This window comes from Pleurodeles waltl, chromosome 7 (assembly GCF_031143425.1).
Source record: "Pleurodeles waltl isolate 20211129_DDA chromosome 7, aPleWal1.hap1.20221129, whole genome shotgun sequence".
Lineage (NCBI taxonomy): Eukaryota > Metazoa > Chordata > Amphibia > Caudata > Salamandridae > Pleurodeles > Pleurodeles waltl.
Window position 1 is genome coordinate 77906573 of NC_090446.1, and position 21754 is coordinate 77928326.

Here is a 21754-nt window from a genome sequence, read left to right on the forward strand (position 1 = left end):
GTACCTCTTGCTCCCATGCTGTGAATTCGGGTGGAGTGGGTGGGGGTCCCCCGCCAGTCTTCTGCACTGCGATGTTGTGTCGCGAGACCATCGAGCGCACCTTTCCCCGTAGGTCGTTCCAGCGTTTGCGGATGTCGTCCCGATTTCTGGGATGCTGTCCCACCGCGTTGACCCTGTCCACGATCCTTTGCCATAGCTCCGCCTTCCTGGCTATAGTGGTGTGCTGCACCTGTGAGCCGAAGAGCTGGGGTTCAACTCTTATAATTTCCTCCACCATGACCCGGAGTTCTTGGTCCGAAAAGCGTGGGTGCCTTTGGGGTGCCATGGGGTGGTGTGGATGAGGTGTGGGTTGGTGTATGTGGTGATGAGTGTGTTGTTGTGTGGTGCTTTGTGCTTCTATGTGGTGTGTGTGATGGTGTAATGTGCCTCTGTGTGATGTAGCTCTCTATTCTGTGATGTGCCTCTCTCTCCTTCGTCTCTGATCTTTGGTCGTAGGGGTTTGTGGGTGATGTGGGTGTGTGTTTTATATTGTGTTGGGTATGTGGGAGTGTTGTGTGTATGTGTTTCAGGTGTGTGTATTTCAAAATGTCCAATGTGGCTGTGTGTTGGTGCTGGGTGTGTATTTTGACCGCGGCGGTGTGTACCGCCAATGGACTACCACGGTTGAAAGACCGCCGCGTGGATTTGTGGGTCAGAATGACATGGGCGTGTTTCTGTTGGCGTGGCGGTGGAGGTTTGGTCATCTCCAGTTTACCACTGGCCGCTGATGTGGCAGCCTGCTGTGGAGGTCGGATTTTTGGAGATTTGTCAGTTGTGCGTCAGAATGACCGTGGCGGTTTACCGCGGCCGCGGCGGTAGAATGGCGGACTTCTGACCGGCGGTAAAGGCCTTTTACCGCCGAGGTCAGAATGACCCCCCAAGTCTGTTAACTGAATCCGACACCTGATCAGGTCTCCCTGCAAAATACACTTTGAGCCTTATCTTTCAGAAAAATTGCAACAATTCTGTTTTCAATTGTAAAGTCTTTCCTCTCAGTGATAACAAAGGATAATCCTTTAATGAGTAGACTAATTTCCGCAGAGGACAACATGTGTCTAGATAAACTGAAGACTGGTATTGCTAAGACAGCTTCTCAACGGTTTATCTATTTTGTCACGATTCCTGAGGGCCTTATCTGTAAAATGTCCTCCTCCTTTGATGTTACCCTGAAGACTGTTGCCATTCCTCCCCCTCGTTCTGCCTCTGCCCCTGTGACCCCTGACTAAAAAAGGTTGGCCTAGGTGTATTGGGATGTGACTAGGTCCCTCTCCGGGATCTGAATCATCTGAGCTTTCTGATGAATCTGAATATGTAACAGATTGATTGTTATACTTTCCCCAAGTGTATGGCCTATACTGGGTAGGGAAGGTAGAAAAATGGTCTTCACGTAGATATGGAAACGTTTTTTCTTTTGCATATTTTTTTAATATACTTGGTAACTTTTTCTGCTTTCTTCTTTAAGTCAACATTATTATACTCATCTATTGTCTTGTTCAAATTATCCATTAAGTGTTTAGCCTCTGTTAAACCATCATTCAGCACAAATAGTTTTATTTGTTAAAAATGTCTATCAGTGTGGCTAATTATTCTCTTTATAAGAGTGTTGCAACTGTGCTGCTTTTTGTATATTTTTCTGCTGAGCTAATTGTTACCATTGTGTGATATTATATTACATATCCAAGTATATTTTGGATAAAAGCCACTGTTAGCGAATTGTTGGGCAGCACCAGAAATCTGAAGCATCGGGCAGATGCGTCAGTTTCTTGTAAGTGAGGCCCTCTGTTTGCCAACCCTCACTCTTTCTGTCTCAGAATTAATCTGAAAGCGCCCCTGCAAAGTGTCTGGGGAATTTAAGCGAAAGTCAAGTGTAACAGAGAATTTCTTCCCTAGCCTAGGAAAACTTATTTCGAATATTAGTCAATTCTGCAATCAGCCTTGCTAGAGAAAGGTAGGAGGTGTTTCAAAAACTATGTGGAAACTTCCTAGAAATGATTGCTGCCTAGGAGTGAAGTGAACATTACTTTGTAGGACAACTGACTACATTGTATGTTATGATCCCTCAACACCTTAAGTGCTTATTACACACTGTAGATAAACTTAATATTAAAAAAGTTGGTTTGTTGGAAAAAAAGTGAACTGGTTAGTTGGTTTTACGGGTGGTGTACTCTAAGGCGCAGGCACCTCAGCTGGTTCCAGCTACTTTGTTTCCTCTGGAGTCCCTGACCTCAGAGGCTATTATGTTTGTAGTCTTCTGTCAAGAGCTACGGTGGTGTTGTCTCATTCTTAATTAGATCAGTGTTTTATTGAGCATTTGGCACTGTTTTAATAGTATATCATACACAGGTGTTTTCTATTCATCTATCTGCACTCTGACTGAAGAACCTGGTACTGGAGTTGAGTTTTTCTGATGCTTTTCTGAGACTTTGCTAGCCCATGCAGAATCTTAAAGGCAGTACTGTGAAGGCTGTGAATCAAGCACTGTGTGGGGTTTTTCTATTGTGCTTTGAGTCGCTTTCATAAGAGAGACACTGACAAGCGTGCGCTACCACCCCAGGTTGCCACAAAACAGGAGCGCCAATTCTCCGAGCACATGCGGTAGAACGGTCGAGGATAGGCAGAGTTGTTGTTTTGTTGTTGTTGTTTTGTTTATAGGGGAAACACCAACTGTTGTCAGCTTTTCTCTCTTTTTCTTGTTATTGTTTAATCTAGTTCCCTACTTTCAGCAGTGCTCAGGAACATCTCCTGTGGGTTAAGTGGCCAGCTGGTGCGAGGACCAGCATCAGTGTTCTGAGCAGCCCATGTTTACGCGAAAACCATGAACATTGTATATTTCTGTAATTGGAAGGGTCGCCGGGACATAGTCTTATAAAGTTTCATAGATAGACTTTCTATTCAAAAAGTGAGTCATGAAAACCTTGTAGCCAGTTTTTCTTTTCTTCTGATTTGCACTCACTGTCTTGTGAAGTCAATGAGAGATTCACAAGGGGAAACATTGAGTAAACTACAAAATTGATAACTTAGTAGTTTCAGAGGCATGTCTAATTTTAGGAACTAAGGGCCACATGTACAAAACTCAGGTTTTGCGACTCGCAAATTGCGAGTCAGAGCAACTTGCAATTTGCGAGTTACAAAACCTGATGTACAACAATGTCAATGACACTGTTTGCGATGCTCAGTGGGGACGCAAATGACCTACCTCATGAATATTCATGGGGTAGGACGCAATTTGTGACCCCATTGGGAATGGCGTCCGCACAGAGATGGTGGCCTGCTGGAGACAGCAGACCACCATGTCTTTGACTGCTTTTAGATAAACCAGTTTTTTTTTTTTTAATGCAGCCCATTTTCCTTAAACGAAAACGAGATGCATTTCAAAAACAAAAAATGAAAATGGTCTTTTCTTTTTTTCTGAACAGGCAGTGTGGTCCGTAGGACCACTCCCTGCTCTGAAAAAATGTTTTTGCTGCCATTCACAAAGGGGAAGGGACCCCTTCCCGTTTGCGAATGAGTTAGCCCCAGTTTGAAACTGGTGCTAACTGCGATTGTTGTGCAACTGCATTTGCGGTCACAAAACAATCAGACATGGGACTGCGACTCGCAATCAGGAAGGGAACACCCCTTCCTAATTATGACTCACAAACCCTTTTTGCGATTCGGTAAATAAATTACTGAATCGCAAAAATGGATCTGTACATCCCAAATAGCATTTTCCATGTCGCAAACGGCCCGATTCGCTGTTTGCAACGTGGAAAATGCTTCGTACATCCCACCAACGAGGGGGAGGCCATGACCTTCTTCACCCAGGCGGAGGATCACCCGCTGTATTTAGAGATCTCCGCCTACCTGGCGACTGTGATGATTAAGAAAGCTAGTACTGTTTTTAGAAGATTCTCAGAGATAGGGTGCCAAATTTTCTCTATGTGGTGAAGTGGGAAGTTCATATCTTATTTATGTGTGGAAAGAAGAATGCATTTTTGTTTATAGTCACTATAGTGAAATCCAGTGATTAGGCTGATGAAGCAGGAGATGGAGAGAAGCCATTTAGGCTTAGCAGTGATGAGTCCAACTTGTTTCCTGATTTTGATTGCAAGTTTTCTTGCGAATAGATGTTAAACATTTTCATTCACCCACTTGTTTGCCCAAATTGAGTTTCCTAGAGGTGTGATGTCTTACATGCTGGATAAATTTAGCTACTGTGTTGCCAGCGTATTTATGTATGCTCACACATACACCCTTCTTTAAGAGTCTGAGCATATCCATGTAAATGTTAAACAGATCTGAGGCGAGGATCGATCCTTGTGAAATCCCACATGGTAAATCTGCCGGTCCAGATGTGTGGTACCCAATAATTACCAGGAGTTTCCTGTTTCTCAGGGAGAAGACAACCAATTTAGCACATTTCCTGTACCTCTCATGTGGTGTTCTTTTATTGTAATTAGTCTGCTATGGCCTGTTGCATCAAATGCTGGAGTTTGGTTGACAAAAACCATTAGACATGTTTCACCATTCTTGAGGATGTGGTGTATGTTGTTCAATGCTTTTTATGGTAGTGGGTTTAATACATTACCAAGCCCTAAAGCCAGATTGATGACTAGCTAGAAGAACATCTTTGCATAATTGAGAGATCAGTTGTTCTGCTATGAGTCTTTCAATATCTATACCAAGCCACAGGAGATTAGAAAATGGTCTAATGTTATCTGTGTTTGAGGGATCAAAGTTTGGTTTGTTGAGGATTATGTGATTTAACTGATTTTCAGAGACGAAGGAACGTTCTTTGAGTGAGTAATTTATTTGCTTACTCCATACACAGTAGGATACATCTTCTAAAGAAAACTCTTTTGCACTTCTGTTTCACTGATAATAAAAAAATGAAAATACATTGCTTTACTACGCCCGTCCGATACAATGCAGAGTAGAGAAGGGTAGTTGTTATCGCTTTCAGTTGTGAAATCAAGAAAATATATACAGCAGAATACAGAGACAATACAATTCAGATGAGAGATGGACAGTGGATTACCTACGTTTAAAAAGATTCTTTGTGATGCAGGGATTGTGATACGTCTGAACATGGAAGTGTGTAAGGAAAATAGTGAAGGCAACGGTTAAGGGAAAGAATCCTAGAAATGGAAACTAAAATTGGGAATGGCCATCCGATGGTTGCTTGGAAGCCTCTCCATATTCTAGCGATTCTTGCTTAGTTTTTCAGTGTCGATGCTTGTGGTAATTGTGACCATGTTGGACCTAGATATAGGGCCTAATTTAGATCATGTTGGACAGGGTTACTCTGTTACAGATGGATATCCCGTTGGATATCCCGGCTGCCATATTACAATTCCATTATATACTATGGAAATTGTAATATGGCGGACAGAATAACCGTCACATTTGTGACAGAGTAACCCGTCCGCCAATCAGGCCCATAGACCGGAACAGTGAGATAATTGCTCACAAAATTGGTAGTTCACAAAATCTGAAATGGATGTGCAGAAGACCATTTCACAATTGAACAGGTAGCCCAGAGGCTCATTAATGGATGGGCAGCATACTGGCCTAGAAATGGTCAGCTGGTTGAGTTGTTCACAAATGGATAGGTAGCACAGCAGCGCAGAGGTGGAAAGGTAATTCATTACACCAGAAATTGATTGGCTACTTAGTGGCTCTGAAGCAGGGTAGCAGAGTCAAAGGGTTTGTCAAATCAGTTTTGCTACCATTGGCATTTTGGTGAATTAACACCCATGGCTGGAGGTACAATGCCAAATTTCAGCTCTGGTTTGACGTGGTGCAGCCTATCTGGCTTCTTTCCACTCCTTTCCTTAGATTTTAAAATTGATTTTTAGAAACATAATATCTAAGTATGGACAAGTGGCATTTTTGGATTGATTTGCATATTTTTTTTAAAGAAAAAAACTCATGATATTCTGTCAACACAGCCCACAGATTGGCTCAGAAATGTATCCCATTTAAACATATATCCCCTTTGTTTAGAAAAAGGTGTTATTTATTTTGTAAGTGTTCCTTGATTTTGGCTATGAGAGGCAGGCACTGTTCAATATTTATGACTTTAATGAAGGTTGACATGATGGAGAAGTAGGATTAGAAGTGTCATCCCTTCACAGCTGTAGAGGTAGTTAGCTCACAGGCCCACCAACGTCATACAGCTCCTAATGAAAATATGTCTCAGTTCAAAATTGATAGGCAGTCTGGAAGATCTCAAGGCACCAATCAATATGAGTAACAGGGAGAATGGGTAGGAACTTCAACAACTGCCAAATGCAAACATTGCAAATTATTTTTCAGTACAAAAATGATTGCCTCAGCAATACATGTCCACTAAATAATAGCATCTAAAAATATATGAGATCAGTTGGCCTTCAGTAAGGTGAATTGAAGGGTTACAGTAAATGTTGGCAGCACTACAATCCTGGATTTCTTACCAGTACAAGACCGAAGGAAATAAATGGAAAGTAAGAGGGTGGCTGAGTAGAGGGGGGTACTGACTGTGCTCAGTTACTGTACTAACCCTTTTTACTAGACTGTCTAAGTCACCTCCCGTACAAATTAGCATGTATCAAGTGGAAACATTCAAAACAAAAATAAACTTTGATATACTGTGCAATGTGAAATTGAACGGGAGACTATTGAAATTGCAATGCAAAAATACAAGTTATAAATACCGTTACCTCCCAGGTACGTACAGACTTTCTGGCTGCTGGTGAAGATCCAATCAACAAGCCACAACAACATTTGTCAAGGCGCTTTAGCTATCTATACTGCTATTGATGATATCAAGATACTAGCTGACCCACTAGAGAATAACCACCTCTTCCGTTGTAGCTGATGGAGTCCAGAAAAGGTAGTCACCCTTCAGCCTTGTATGTCAGAAACATTATGTAATGCCCTGGAGGCTGAGGGTATACACTCAGTTGGATATTTAAATCTTGGCAATAGGCACTCTTTATGCTGCAAGCCTTCAGCTACCTTTATAAGGTGCAAAATCTCCACATAACCTCGGCCAATTGGCTGTCCACCCAGAACTCAGTGGCAATGGTGGAAATCACTAAATGGCATCATAAACAGCCCAGTGACTAAATCGTCTCTGTTTAACTATTTTTCCTTTATACCTTCAGCAGAAGCCCTATAGATACCATACTCGGCCCTGGGCATGTCTTGTATGCAACCAAAGAACAGCACAATTGTGAGACATTGGGTTGCTGGTTGACTGGGGTGTGTGCCCTGGTCAAGCAGCAGCCACAATCTTTTGTAAGGTGAACCCCAAAAAGTTACTAAATTAAGCGATGCTTAACCCTGGGTAGCTTGCCACAAAAAGCAGTCAGGCCTAACTTAGAGGCAATGTGTAAAGTATTTGTGCAGCACACAAACAGTAATAAAGTGAAAACACAACACAAGAAAAATCCCAAACCAATTTAGAAAGATAGAGTACTTTTTTATAAACTATTTGACACCAAAACAACAACAATGAAAATAATAGAACTGGAGCTGTGAATTTTTAAAACTTTAGTAAAAACTATCACCTAAAAGATCAAAATGCCAACCGCGGACATCTGGTATCAAAAGACCAGGTCAAACTCGAAGGTTATGGGCATTTCGAATTCAACAAGTGGATTGGCCCCAGTCATCGCTTACCTTCGGACTTTAAAGAAATTCTGAGAAGAAGTGTCTGAGAAGGTAAAGTTTAGTGGGGCAAGGCTGCATGACGTGTTTGAGGAGGGAGTGTTGTTGTGTGATGGTCTTGGGTCAAAACCACAGGAAATATTTCTGTGTTCAGACTTAGTCATCGAAATGGAAATCAAAAATCTCCTCCTGTGGGTCAAGACAGAGTGCTGGAACTGAAGACAGTTCTACAAGGTCAGATACCCTTTTGTCGAAGGACCACTGAAAAGGATATGCTGCAATGGAGAAGAACGAAGTGGGAGAAGCTGTGAAGTTAATCCAACTGGTGTTGCACCTCGGGCTGACAAGTGAGACGGTTGGTCCCGGTCTCCTCCTGGTTCTCAGAGCAGTTTTTGGCCACAATACTCAGTTTTGGGATTTGGCCATCTAGGCCCTGTTTAGTACCATAACCAAGTGTCCAGGACTCGTGGGATACCTCTGGGGGGTTCAGGACTCACTCAGGGTGGGTCCAGGTGTGGGTTCAAGATGGTGGGACCCTTTATGTCCCTGTGGCTCTGAACAGGAAGCCAGCAAACTAGCCCTTGGAGTCACTTGTGTAGTCCTGGGTGCAAGTGAAAATGTAGGGCTCAAAAGCAGGGCTGACCTCTCAGGGTTCAATGCAGGCTCCATGCAGCAAAGCAGCCTTTCTAGGTACAGCAGCAGTTTGGCAGAGTGCACAGCAGGTCACAGCACTAGTCAGTCCTCTGAGAGTCTTTCTGCAGGTCTAGTAGTGGACTGATAAGTGGGTCTTAAGGTCCTGTTGTTATACCCTGGTGCCCTTCTTCTTGAAGGTGGGAGAAGCTTTGGGAAAGGTGCTTTGAAGTGCATGGAATTTCCTGACTCCTCTGCCCGGGCTCCAAGCTGGCTGCAGTGACAATGTGGGGTTGTTAGGCTCATTGTGTGGAAGCAGAGCACACACTATTCAGTTGTAAGTCAGGCTAGGCTCAGCCCCTCCCCTCCTCATGCCAGCAGATGGCCCATTGAGGCACACGTAACCACTCTATTGTGTGACTGTCTGGGAGGAATTCATAAAGTTACTGTCAGCCACACCGAGTCATGTGACCTAAAACAGGCAACAGGAAAATGACAACTTTCTAAAAGTGACATTATCAAAATTGTAATGTAAAATGCAACTTTATTATTGAAGAGGATTAATCATTACAGTTCCATAGCTAACAGACATGATATAGCTACCACCTCCCAATTGGAAATTATAGCTTATTACATATAATACGGAATCCCCAATGTTATCCTATGGGAACGGTGCGCCTCACAGTAGTGAAAAACACATTTAGACGTTTTTCACTACCTGGACATGTCAAACTTTTTAATTAACTTGCAAAAGATGGGGACAGGGAGATTGGTCCAGTGTACAAACACCCTCATCATAATGAATAAATCAATAAGGTACACTGTTCCAAAAAGGACAAGATATTACACAAAAATAAATCTGAGTGTGTCAGGTATGACTCAGTTCAGAAGCAAGGGCCCACATGTATCATCATTGGGCTTGCTCCACGTCAGACTGGCACTGCAATGTCTGACGAGACCTTTGTGGGGGCCACTATGCCAGAATTTCTTGAAAAGATAAAGGGTGAAGTAAAGATTGAGAGAAAGAAAGTTAAAATTGTCTCTAACACTCCCTTAAAAACCAATTTTATTAGTGCAGGGGAGCGCAGGTCAAGATTTTGCCTGTTGCTGCAAAGAGGGCAGTCTTGGTGCTGTGGTTTGGCCGGAAACCTGATTGTGAAGTGTCTAGTGTGTATTGAGGTCGTAATAGAGCTGTTTGTTTATGGCTTTTTCCATATCTTTGGCTGGGTAGGGTAGACAGGAATCAGGCAGGAGGTTGCTAGTTCTGCAGGGTCTGCCAAGAATTTCTTTAGTAGTGCATTGACCATTGCTTGTTTCCAGGCATCCAGTAACATCTTGGGTGTGATGGAAATGTTCATGATGCGGGTGAGGACTTCACTGATGATAGGGGATCGATGCTGTAGATGTGGTGGGGTTAGGGGTCTGTAGGTGCCCCAAACTGGATGGTTCTTGCAATGTTGGCTGCTTCTTCCATTATGAGTGTTTTCCAGGCCGTCAGGTTTTTGCTGTGGGTGTTTGATGGTAGGCTGGAGGCGATGGTGCAGTTGTACAGTTGAGTGTTGAATTTGTTGTATATGGTTTTGATATTGTCACAGACGAAGTCTGAGAGGTTGTAACATAATTCCTGTGAGGGGCAATGCATTTTGTGGTGGTGCTGGCAAGGCTTGGGCTTCCCCAACAGCAGTTGTGTATGCCAAACAAAATGTAGGCTTTCAGGTGCATTGTTAAGTCTACTAGCTTAGCGATTCACAGCTTGTATGGTACAGGCTCCCCTCCCCATTCATATAGGCTTATTTCTAATTAATTTATGTCAGCATGGATTACACAGAACTAGGGCAGTCTTTCCGCTGGAAAATGTTCTTGTACTGTATATCTGGTCGATTGGCTGGCCTTTCTTGTCAGTCCTTAGTAAAATCTCTAAAAGCCTGAAGAAAATATACCCAGACTTCACACTATTCAGAGAAATGTCTGACCTTGATTGGCGTTAATTTTGAAGCATTATCAAGGAGCCACCGGGTGAATGATGGCACAGTACATCTCAAAACACCAGTTGACATCATCAAACAAAGCAACATTTTACAATGCCTTTTCTTGGTGAGAAAGCTCTAAGTAGGGAGGACTACTATATTTCCTCTACACCGTGTGGCCAATTTAAATAAACACTTGGCTATTTCCCTATCTCTGACTCCTCACCCTTTTACCACAAGTTGGCAACAGTTAATCTCACAGGAGTTTTTCATTGCCTGGCAGATCACTGGTGTCATTATTTTTTAAACTGCATACTGACTTAGGGCCACATTTACTAACATTTTGCGCTGTGTTTGTGTCACAATAGTGACACAAACTAGAACAAAATGTTTTTTTAAATTCACTTTCCTGTGCAAAACTTGTTTTTCACTGTACAGTTGGCTAAAAGTAACACAAAGCAGTGCGAAGCACTGTTTTGCATTACTTAGTGCCAGGGGGCATTACATGGGTGGTACATGTGCGTTCCTTTGCAACCACTTATGCTTCTTGCTGCAAAACCCTATCTACCAAAAATCTGAGACACGGTTTTGCATCAAAAATCTCTCCTTTCTTTTCCGACTTTGCATGTGTGCTGCACTGCACAGTAGGCTTCCAGTACAAAACCTATGCTAGTGTCAGGCACACATCATTGAACTATGGAGCAAAGGTGTGTGTGTGGTGCACAGCAGCAAAATTCGGCACAGGTGCTAGGGAGAAGGGATGAGAGTGCCATATTTCTGTGGATATGGTACTCTCTTGCTCCCTCACTGTCATGCAACGTAGCACCGTGCATCATTGTTTGGCTGCTGCCCTGCATTGGGTGACACTTTTGTAAATCTGGCTCTAACAGTTTTTATTAGATGCACAGTTTTTTTCCCCTTAGACCTTTCTCTGGACTACTTCAAAAGGTTTGCCACCTGAGTGCTGGGCAGTGTGCAAAGTACTATCTGACAGATTTACTGCTTTTACTAAAGCCTCTGTGGGAACAAACCACACCACCAAAGGGGTTATACCCTTCCTGCATCTGCAAGGGATATGTATAATCCAACTAAAAAAATCCAAGATCGCTTGGAAACAGCAGGAATATGTTTCATTTAAAATAGTGTATAATACAATTATGTCCATATAACCACAGCTACATTATATGCACTCCTAAAAAAAACACTGACACATTTTAAACATGTGCTAAAAAGGAGAAAGGGCAATTAGTGGAGTTTTGCATAATGCCAAGAAATCCAAAGCAATTTGTTCCAAATGGACACCATAAACATAAAATCGTTACCAACATAACTACCTCTTAGTGTGAACAAAACGGCAAAATAAAGACTATCTTTTTGATTCATATCATAGTCACAGTATCCATTATTAATTCTTATATCCCATCCACTTTCGCAGATTCTTCTTAATTTAAGAACAAATAATCTTGCATGTCACATACAGACTGTATCAAAAGCAAACATCAAACAACACATTTATACCTGTTCCAAAATCCTTGGAGACATATGTGCACAATGACTTCCTACCCTGAATATTATTCATATCCGGTTCTATAATGTGCATTCACGTTAGACTCTTTAACATATTTTTATTGATTTCTAGTGATATTTCAAACCCAAAAAAGCAGACTTAATTTCATAATTTCGAAGCAAATCAGAAAGACATTTACCCACAAGCGTGAGTCAGTCTGAGCTTCAGGAAACAGAAACTTAATGATATTGAGCAAAACAAAAAAACTGAAACAAATTACCCGGGAAGCCGACGTATGCCTTTTATAGTCTAAAGACGAAATTCTAGACGGAGAGACTCAACCTGGGTTGTCATGGGAAGGAAAAAAGAATTCTTTAGGCATTTACCATCTAACCGCTAGAAGTTTAAGTTGCTACTCAACATCACAACATGGCAGCCATACAATATGATAGGAATAATATTGTTTCATTCATCTTTCATTAAAAGGGTGACAAATAAATTCTAAAAGTGAACTAAAGCTCTCGTGGACAAATTTGCTTTTGGCTAAACTGTGTCCGAAATTTTCCTTTAAGACAGAGTTCAGATTACATTCTCATGTATTTCAGCAGGAAGTAAATGTGCCCCTGAAAAATTCAAATTCTGATAGTAGCATCATTTTCTTCCTTCAGATTTGCAGGAGAAAGATATTTTCAAATCAAGTTCTTGAACATATTTTAATAGATTGCGGTTAGCAGAATGATTAATGTAATCAAAAGGTGCAACAGGGTCAAAACGGTTTTTGTCCCTTCATTACTTCACAAACTCTGAAGAACCCTCATCCTGCTTGAAGGAAACAATGTCACCAACTCAAGACACTGTGTTAATTATTTACTTTTGACATTCTAAAATAGTATTGTGATGTTAATGCAATATCTGTTTGAGGACCAGAGGACAAAAAGTTAACTGTCTTAACTTTTTTGATTTTTGGATCATGAATATTTCATTGCTGTCAACACTTCTGAATCTTTCTATATTGTTTGTGAAAAGGTCAAGGTGTACTGTCTCAAAGTTAAAAAAATATAGCAGTTGAGGACAATTCTCACATTTTCTTTAGGGCACTAATAGAGACACAGTTTCAATATCATAGAAAACAATCAGGTTCAATATAAAACTTAGCTAATGAAATGTCAGGTTGAAAGTAGCTGTATAACCTCAATAGTTGTAACAAGATTAGAGCACATCAAACTATCTAATCAAAAAAGAATTAACATGTACGAAACCTAACATTAAGTTCAGAAGAGTGCACTTGAGTACTGGAAAGAAAAAAATTGAATGAAAAACTTTGATTCATTTTATGGTAATTAGAACAAATGCATAACAATTGTGGCGAATTTTAGAAAAATAAAATCTTACAGAGAAAATGAAATAGATGATGGTAAATCAATATTGAGTTTAGAAGCAATTCATACCAATCAACCTACAATGCACATTGTCATGGATTTTCAATAGACACATACTTATATAGATTTAATATTACATCTTAAAGCAAACACTGAAAAGAAGAGAAATGCTGTTCAGTTACTGTATAATTCATAGTAGATATTTGACCTAAAGGAAAAATCATTTCGGTTGACTGCATAAATAAGTGGTCTGCTACAAATATCAAATCACTGGGACTTACCGTGGGTATAGAAAAGAGTTTGTTCATTGGAATCAGAGTACTTTGCGAGGTTTTAGAGAAAGATGTGGAACACCTTTTGGTTAACCATGTAATAAACCCCAAAATGCCCCTCACATCTAAATTTCTCTCCGTCCTATGGTTTACTGGGCCTAAACCACACTGTAAAACTTCCAATTTCAGGTCCATCATAATACTCTAAGGGCCAGATGTACGAAATTCTAATTTTGCATTTCCTAAATAGCCACTACTTAGAAATTGGTATTCAGGAAATGCAAAATGGAATGTACAACAATAGCAACTTCCTAATAACGATTCCTGCTCTCGAAAAAAATCCTACAGAGTAGGAATCGCTATTAGGAAATTGCAAATAGGAAATGCTAAACCATTCCTTCCAATGGACCTAATGGCTCCTAGGTAGTAATGGTTTTGCATTTCCTAATTTGTGATGTCCTAGCAGGAAATACCAAGTGTGACTGTGGCCCCAAGGCCCCCTCGATGCACCCCAAAAACAAGTGGTGCGCATGTCACATGCACAAATTCCGTAGGGGCATGAGTGCTACATCTAATTTTCAAAAATGCATCCTGGGTGCATTTTTTTACAATTGCACATGAGTACCATTGACTTGGAGTCGATGGTAATTGTGGTTTGGTCCATTAAGAAATGCTAAATGCTTTTGTACATTTGGCCCTAAGTTCCATCTCCTCAACCTCAGGATATCAGCCTCGGTAATTTCAGGACATCATGTCAACAACTCAAGCCACTGTTTCTTTGAATTAATTGTCACATTCAAAAATAGTATCATGATGCGAATGTGATATATTTTCTAACCCTTTGTGTCACCTCTCATTGAAGGTATATGACTTGTTCCTTGGAATGGATCGATACGGGTATCCTTATCAAGTTGCAGAGTTTGATACACAATCGTGCCCATACTATGGCTACGTTTTACCATCGGTGGACGTCCGCAGTCTGTTTGAGGTAGGATTACCTTTGTTCTTTTACTATGACTCATTCCCAACAATGCAAAACTGCAAGATACCTAAGGCAACTGTAACCAAAGTAGGTTGAGGCCTCAGTCTGGGTGTAGCAACTGTACCAAACAGAAATGATCTGTCGACCTTGTAGTTAAACAAAAAGGCACAGTAGTTGGGAGGATAGGTAGAAAAATGAATAGATAGGTGCCTGTGGTCTGTGGAGCGGGTGACTGGGAAAGTCTATTATTCTGTGGATGAATGAAAGGTAACTAGATGAGGTAGTGAATGTATGGGTGAACAGATGATGGCTATATAGATGGAAAGACTTTTAAATGAAACAACTAGGTTGAAAGTATTGGTCAGCCTGCTATTTGTTGAAGAATGGGTAGGAGTTGGGTTCTGTAGGAAAATATCTCCCCTGGATGTGCGAATGACTTGAGTAGCTGCATTGGTTAATTTATGGGTGGCTAAACCTACTTGATATTATGAGATGATAGCTGGATGTCTGTATAGATTGATGTGCTGAGCAAGTGGTTGATTTATCTTTGTGGTAGATTAAGTGGTGAATTAATTAAGGTTTCAGGGACTTAATTGTCAGAGGGATTGATAAACAGATGGATATGGGAGGGCGGATGTAACATATATATATGAACCAGGATGGGGGATAGTTGAATAGGTGAATCAAAAGACGATGATTGTAGGATAGGTTTGTAGAGTGCTGGATTGATTGAGTGCATTAATGGCTTATGGCTGAATGAATACATATGATGGTGGATCAGTAAGTTGCCAGTTGGTTTATGATTATGATGGCCTTTATAAAAAATAATTACACTTCTGGAGTCATATCAGATTCTTGGAGTGGAGGCACACTTTGAAAAATGTTCAATTAGCAATGTCACAATATGACCACAGATGCATGGAGTCATTTCACCTTTCTCTGGCGAGGTCACAGTTTGATATAGGGTCCCAGGAGTGATGTCAAGTTTCTGGAATGATGTGACAGTGAGGAAATATGATACTAGTCACCAAATATTCACCAAGAGGCATCCTGGCACCAGGATTGGGGAAATGGCTAAAAGAAAGTATAATAGACAAATTAAAATGATGATCCCTTAGGCTCTGTGAAAGGAGGTGAGATTTGTAATGCTGTGCAGAAAGGGAGTGGAGCATGCCAGATGCGGAAATGCGGTCATCTAAAGAGCTCCAGGGGGTGTACCCTCCAAATAGTTAAAATGAGCTTCAATGTCTTCAAGACTTACAACTTATCCATGCAGGGTGTTTTGAGGATAAGTCTGGTCCCTTTCATTATGCCTCCAGGCAAACAGGCATGTTTTGGCAGAAGGAAAAGGAGTGTTGATTCTTATTGGGTCCAAATGCCCAGCACCCGATTTCTACTGCTGATTACTAACAACAACAATCATGGTTTGCAGCATTGATGCGGCGGGCGAGACAAGTAAGACAGTGATCATATGGATGTGAGGATATAGACGTCGAAAGGGAGCAGTGCTCTAAGGGATTAAATGCTCCCATTGGGGATAGGTGTTGCTTGATGATGCACCACAATAGTAATGTCGCTGACCCTCAGAGTAAACCGAGGGAATTCTACAACGTGATTAGTTAAAGAGGATCCAAGAATACCTAGAAACAACACCTGTGGAAATGGAAGCAACCCTGCAAGGTAACAACACCACTGCAAGCATCGTCCACAACCTGAAATCAATAACCCTTCTGACACTGCGCAGATTATACTAAATGCACAGAGACGATGAGAGGCTATTTCAAGCAGAAGAAATCTGTGAAAGATTGAGACAAACCAAGATCCCTTCTTAAGGCATAGATCTCTCTCTGTTACTTTCTTTGACTTTCTTGACGAGGTGTGAATCAAAGCTACACTACTGATTAAACCATGAGTACCTAGCACCATCAACAATTGCCAAGAACTACTGGGTTTCTAAAGTGTCACAAGGAAAAAAAAGTAACAATTGTCTGACTAAACTCTTCAGTGCATTCTAATGCAAGAACATAGAGGGTGATCTAAATGATAGTGGAGCCCAGTTGCGGGGTCTGGGGCGGTGTTGTCCTTGTGAGTGGATGAGGCAATGTGTCCCTGAAAGCTTCCCCAAAGACAAGATTCAAAACAGTATTGCAAAAATGCAGTCAAAAAGAAGAAATTGCTGAACCAAAAAGGGAGTCTAATATTAGTAATTTAGAGAAAACTGTGAAAGTTTATAACATTTTAAAGTACAATACAGACGGCAAAAATGTAGCTCAGCTCAATAAATCAATCAAAGGACATACAGAATGAATTGCCATGAAGACTCTCATCAGAGATAATAGTCAGAAAATAGCTCCCACCAGGGAGCAGTTCCTTCATTGGGGCAGTGGGGCAGTGGAGTGTCACCCTCCCGCCTCTCCCCTCCAGCAGCAGCAGCGGCAGCTGCAGCTGCAAAACCTTTCAAGGGAAACAATAATGAACTATGTTTATTAATATTTTCTTTAAAAGGGGCGGGGCCACGGGGATGACGTGCACTGAGGGGGAGTGCACAGCACTCCCCCTCACTGTGCATGTATGTTTGGCCGGCTGTCTCGGGCCGGCCAAACACACATGCACACAGGGCTCTCTCCAGCCCAGCAACACAGTTGCTGGGCTGGAGAGAGCCTGCACAGTCCTGCTGTTCTGAGCACCGTCAGGATTGGTCACAGGGCAGGCTGGGAGCCTGTGCCTGCAGCAAGAAGACGGAGGAGCAGAGCAGAGCGGCACGACATCGAGGAGGTAATTTTTTTTCTTCTTTTCTTAATTAATTAAATTTTTAATCCCCCCCTCCGTGTGCCGCCCCTCGCCTTTTCCGCCCCGTCGAACCGCCACTGGCTCCCACTCTATGTTTCAGGATAAAGAGCACTCAATATTATCGTATTAATCAATGTTAATGTTAATGGGTTACTGAATTACACTGAGGCCCGTATTTATACTTTTTGACGCTAAACTGCACTAACGCAGTTTAGCGTCAAAAAATTTTGCGCCGGCTAACGCCATTCTGAAGCACCATGCGGGCGCCGTATTTATTGAATGGCGTTAGCCGGCGCAAGCAGACCGGCGCTGCCTGATGTGCGTGGAAAAAAACCACGTACACCAGGCAGCGCCGGCGTAGGGAAAAATGGCGTTAGGGCGTCTTAAAAATGGCGCAAGTCAGGTTGACGCTAAAAAATCGTCTTAACCCGATTTGCGCCATTTTAAACGACGCCCAGACGCCATTTACATGACTCCTGTCTTAGTAAAGACAGGAGTCATGCCCCCTTGCCCAATGGCCATGACCAGGGGACTTCTGTCCCCTGGGCATGGTCATTGGGCATTGTGGCATGTAGGGGGGCACAAATCAGGCCCCCCTATGCCAAAAAAAAAAAAAAAAAAATTTTTTTATACTTACCTGAACTTACCTGAATGTCCCTGGGGTGGGTCCCTCCATCCTTGGGTGTCCTCCTGGGGTGGGCAAGGGTGGCAGGGGGGGTCCCTGGGGGCATGGGAGGGCAGCTGTGGGCTCATTTTGAGCCCACAGGTCCCTTAACGCCTACCCTGACCCAGGCGTTAAAAAGTGGCGCAAATGCGGGGTTTTTTGACCCGACCACTCCCGGGCGTGATTTTTGCCCGGGAGTATAAATACGACGCATTTGCGTCGCCGTCATTTTTTTAGACGGGAACGCCTTCCTTGCATCTCATTAACGCAAGGAAGGCGTTCACGCAAAAAAATGACGCTATTTGCCCATACTTTGGCGCTAGACGCGTCTAACGCCAAAGTATAAATATGGCGTTAGTTTTGCGCCGAATTTGCGTCGAAAAAAACGACGCTAATTCGGCGCAAACGGAGTATAAATATGCCCCTAAATTACAAAAGACTCTTACCTACTACATGACTAAAAAATATTACTTCTCCTTACAACAACAGACCAGTTTCTCTAAATCTGTATCTGAGAAATAAAAAAGGAAACGGGTGGGCAAAATTGTTTGTTTTTCTGGGTCCAATAATTATATTACAATCCCTCGTTTTGCCACCTAAACCACAGGAAAGAGGAGTTGCCATCCTTATTCACTAGCGATCTGCAGTAAAAATAAAAAAATAACTATGGCTGGACCGGACATGTTGTTAAATGTTTGTAAAAATCAATTTACCAGGCACCAGCTTTATTATAAGTTCTATTTATGGCTTCAATGGCCAAAACAAGAATTTAAGCGTAATTGTAGCGAGTTAGAAAAGGTACTTCATTGCAACAGAATACCCTTTGCACTGTACTGAAAGTTTGCACACCTTATTTAGAGCTGGGTGGACTTTAAGTATGTCAGTGGTGGAGACTACTCATTCTCCACCGCTGATATGAGCCTCTGACTGCCAGACAGAGTAAGGGGAGTTGGTAGTTTTGCTATATTTGCACCCACCGTATTGAGAGTTGGTGTATGTAGGAAAGTGGGGTACTATGTAATGAGGCTGGTTAGGCTTCAGTAAGCAATACCTTCATGTTACCCCAAATAGGTCCTTTGAATTCACACCAACAAATTTCTAGCTCAGACCTGGTAATGTGGCACAGAGAAGTCAGACTTTACTACATGAACGTGTGGTAGGTATTTCCGACTACAAACAAGGACAATAAGTCATTGACAAAGCTAAAAGAAATTCACCAGCAACTTATAACAATAAAACAGATTTTATTTAATTTTAGACACCAAAATAAAGTTAATCAGATGAGTATAACCGGAGTTATAGATTTTTAAAGAAAAAATAAGTAAATCTTGCAAAACTATAATGTTGCGGTCAATGGGAAAATGCACATGTGATAGACTGTCACTTGCAGGTTGAGAAACTGTGGAGGTGAGGTGAGTCCCAAGACCAGGCTCTAATGGTCAGTTGAACTTTACCTGGTTCATAGGGCCCATGTGCAAGTTGTCCTGGTTGTCTTTGGTGCTGAACGCGAGAGCCACGGATGATGCGTTTGCCGCCTGGATGGTGCTGGTGAGAAAGGGGATGCAAAATCTCGTCAAATGAGCCACTTGGGCATCAGGTTGAAAATGCTGTGGGGTTCACTTGAGGCACAGCATTGAATAAAGCTATTGGTAGGCCAGCAGGTCATCAACAAGCCTTGGTCACAGCAACCTTATTGTTCAGATACTTTAACACCCTTGCGTCTGGAGGAAAACAGTAGTTCCCTGAAGCTTGCTGGAGGTCAGGACTACATTTCCCACAAGGAACTGGACCATCTACTTTTGGGTGATCCCTCTGCGGGACCAATGGCCAATGATTCTTTGGTACTATGAGTGTGATTTGCCTGTGGGCTGCAGGGGACTACTACCTCTAGTCCAATGGAGTGCTGGTGTTGCCTTTGGCTTGTAACGAAGTTCCTCATTCCTTTCCAATTGGTTTCTGGTGCGGGATGGGTCACAGTTGTGCACTTGCAGAGGGGTTGCCACAGGTGCAGTTTATCACGCATTTTCTTTGTGCAGGTCCCGAATTCACAGATGCAGGTCTCTTTTGTCCTTGGTTGCAATTCAAGCAGATCTGCACAGGTTCTTGTGCCTGTGGAGCCCCTTAAATCCTACATTTAAGGGCTTTAGGGGTGTAGGTGCTAGTAGCCAAAGGGCCTCTATCCCCAGTGGCAAATTGGCCCATGAGCTGACCACATCCAGAACCCTCTATTCTGCCACTTTTAAAAATAGAAGTAAACGTCTTTGGCTCTACAGGCCAGTTAATTCACATGAGGGTGTGTGTCTAACCTTCTGGAGGTGTATGCCTCTTGACTACCTAATTTCCTCTGCTCGGAAAAGCCTGCTTACATGTCAGAGGGGTTGGGAGCTTTGAAGCTTTTTGCTCTGATATGCCACTTCACTAGCCATCCTGTCAGGGAAGGAGGTGACACCTCCTGCCCAGGGAGGCCTTTGTTTCTAACTTGTGAGAGAGTTCACACCTCCAGGCAGAGGGTCAGATTCCTGTTTTGGTGCCTGCAGCTGCAGGCTGGCAGCCTGGGTGCAGGAAAGGTTGGGGCAACCAGATGGTCAAACTCTAAGGTAGGCACCTGGGTGCATTCCGCATTGAATCTGACTTTTGTAAAAAGTTGGATTTGATGAGACAAGTTCTTTGATGCCAAACATGACACTTTTTAGTGGGACCATAATTGAGGGAGATTCCGACCAGGGAACAACAACTAGACGCTGACTGCCCTGTTGCAGATGCTGATTCAGACCACAGGCCTTTGCTCAGGTATGAGGGTTGATGTCCTCCCGGGGAACATGAAAGGCAAGATTAGAGCTTAACATGCTGTGCTTAACATAGAACTTAGTTCTGATTGGTGCTAGCCAATGTTAATCCTATAGTCCCCTGAACACTTATTGTAGCCCTTAATGGAAAGAGGGTACTATAGGGACATATAAGCATGCACTTATATGTCCACATCTTTAATATAAGGCAACCTGCCTGCTGGGCTCAGACGGCCTACCTTAGGGGTGATGGCACATATTAAAAATACTGCTGTGACCTTGCCACACATGGTGAGGACAAAGTCAAGTTTGAGAGGTTTCACTGTTCATGCAGTCTGCGATGGCAGTGCTGCTGTCATCTTTTTACTTGGGTCACTTGGGGTGGCACAATCATTGCTTCAGGCCCTGATGACCCCTTGCCCTGTGTACCACTTATTAGGGACCTCTAGGGGGGTTAACATCCTTGCCAGTTGGGATTATCAATTCACATACATCATATTTGTGGGAGAGAGCACTGGCATTTGGTCCAGGTTAGCAGGCTCCAGTGCACTTTCAAAGTTGTAACCATCAGCATTGAAAAACAAATGTGTGGGTGTGATCCTACACAATGGGCACTTTCCTATGTGCCCCGATGAAAAATGATGAGCAACTAACCTCCCTCTTGGTGGTTCCCATGATCTAATTGGAAGAACCTGGAAATCTGCATTGCATTGATATAGTCAATCCGAGGGCTGTATGCCACTGCGAAATCCATACCCTGTAGTGAACTGGAACACCTCAAGAACCTGGGGTTCTCTCATCTGCACCAGCTATCTGAGAGGCCTGTGGTCAGTTTAAACCTTGAAGTGAGTCCCAAACAAGTAGGGTCTTAGCTTCTTCAGGGACCAAACCACAGCAAAGGCTTCCCTCTCAATTGCATAGCAATGCTACTCACTAAGGTCTGCTAATAAAGGCAACTGCTTGATCCTGGCCCTCATCATTTGTTTGGGACAACCCTGCCCTAATCACATTTCCAAAAGCTGCTGTTTGAGCAATGAACTCTTTTCCACATTTGGTGCTTTTAGGACAGGTGCTCAGCACAAAGCTTCCTTCAGAGCGTCAAAGGC

General features: G+C 42.6%; 1 protein-coding gene across 2 annotated transcripts in view; it reads left to right on the forward strand.

Moving 5' to 3' along the window:
- LOC138303678 (alpha-2-macroglobulin-like protein 1) overlaps positions 1-21754 on the forward strand; it is a 400879-nt gene that overhangs the window by 150129 nt on the left and 228996 nt on the right. For both annotated transcript variants that reach the window (XM_069243004.1, XM_069243005.1), the window contains exon 16: positions 14289-14414. In XM_069243004.1, the coding sequence (XP_069099105.1) occupies positions 14289-14414 (126 nt within the window). The remainder of the gene's footprint in view (positions 1-14288; positions 14415-21754) is intronic.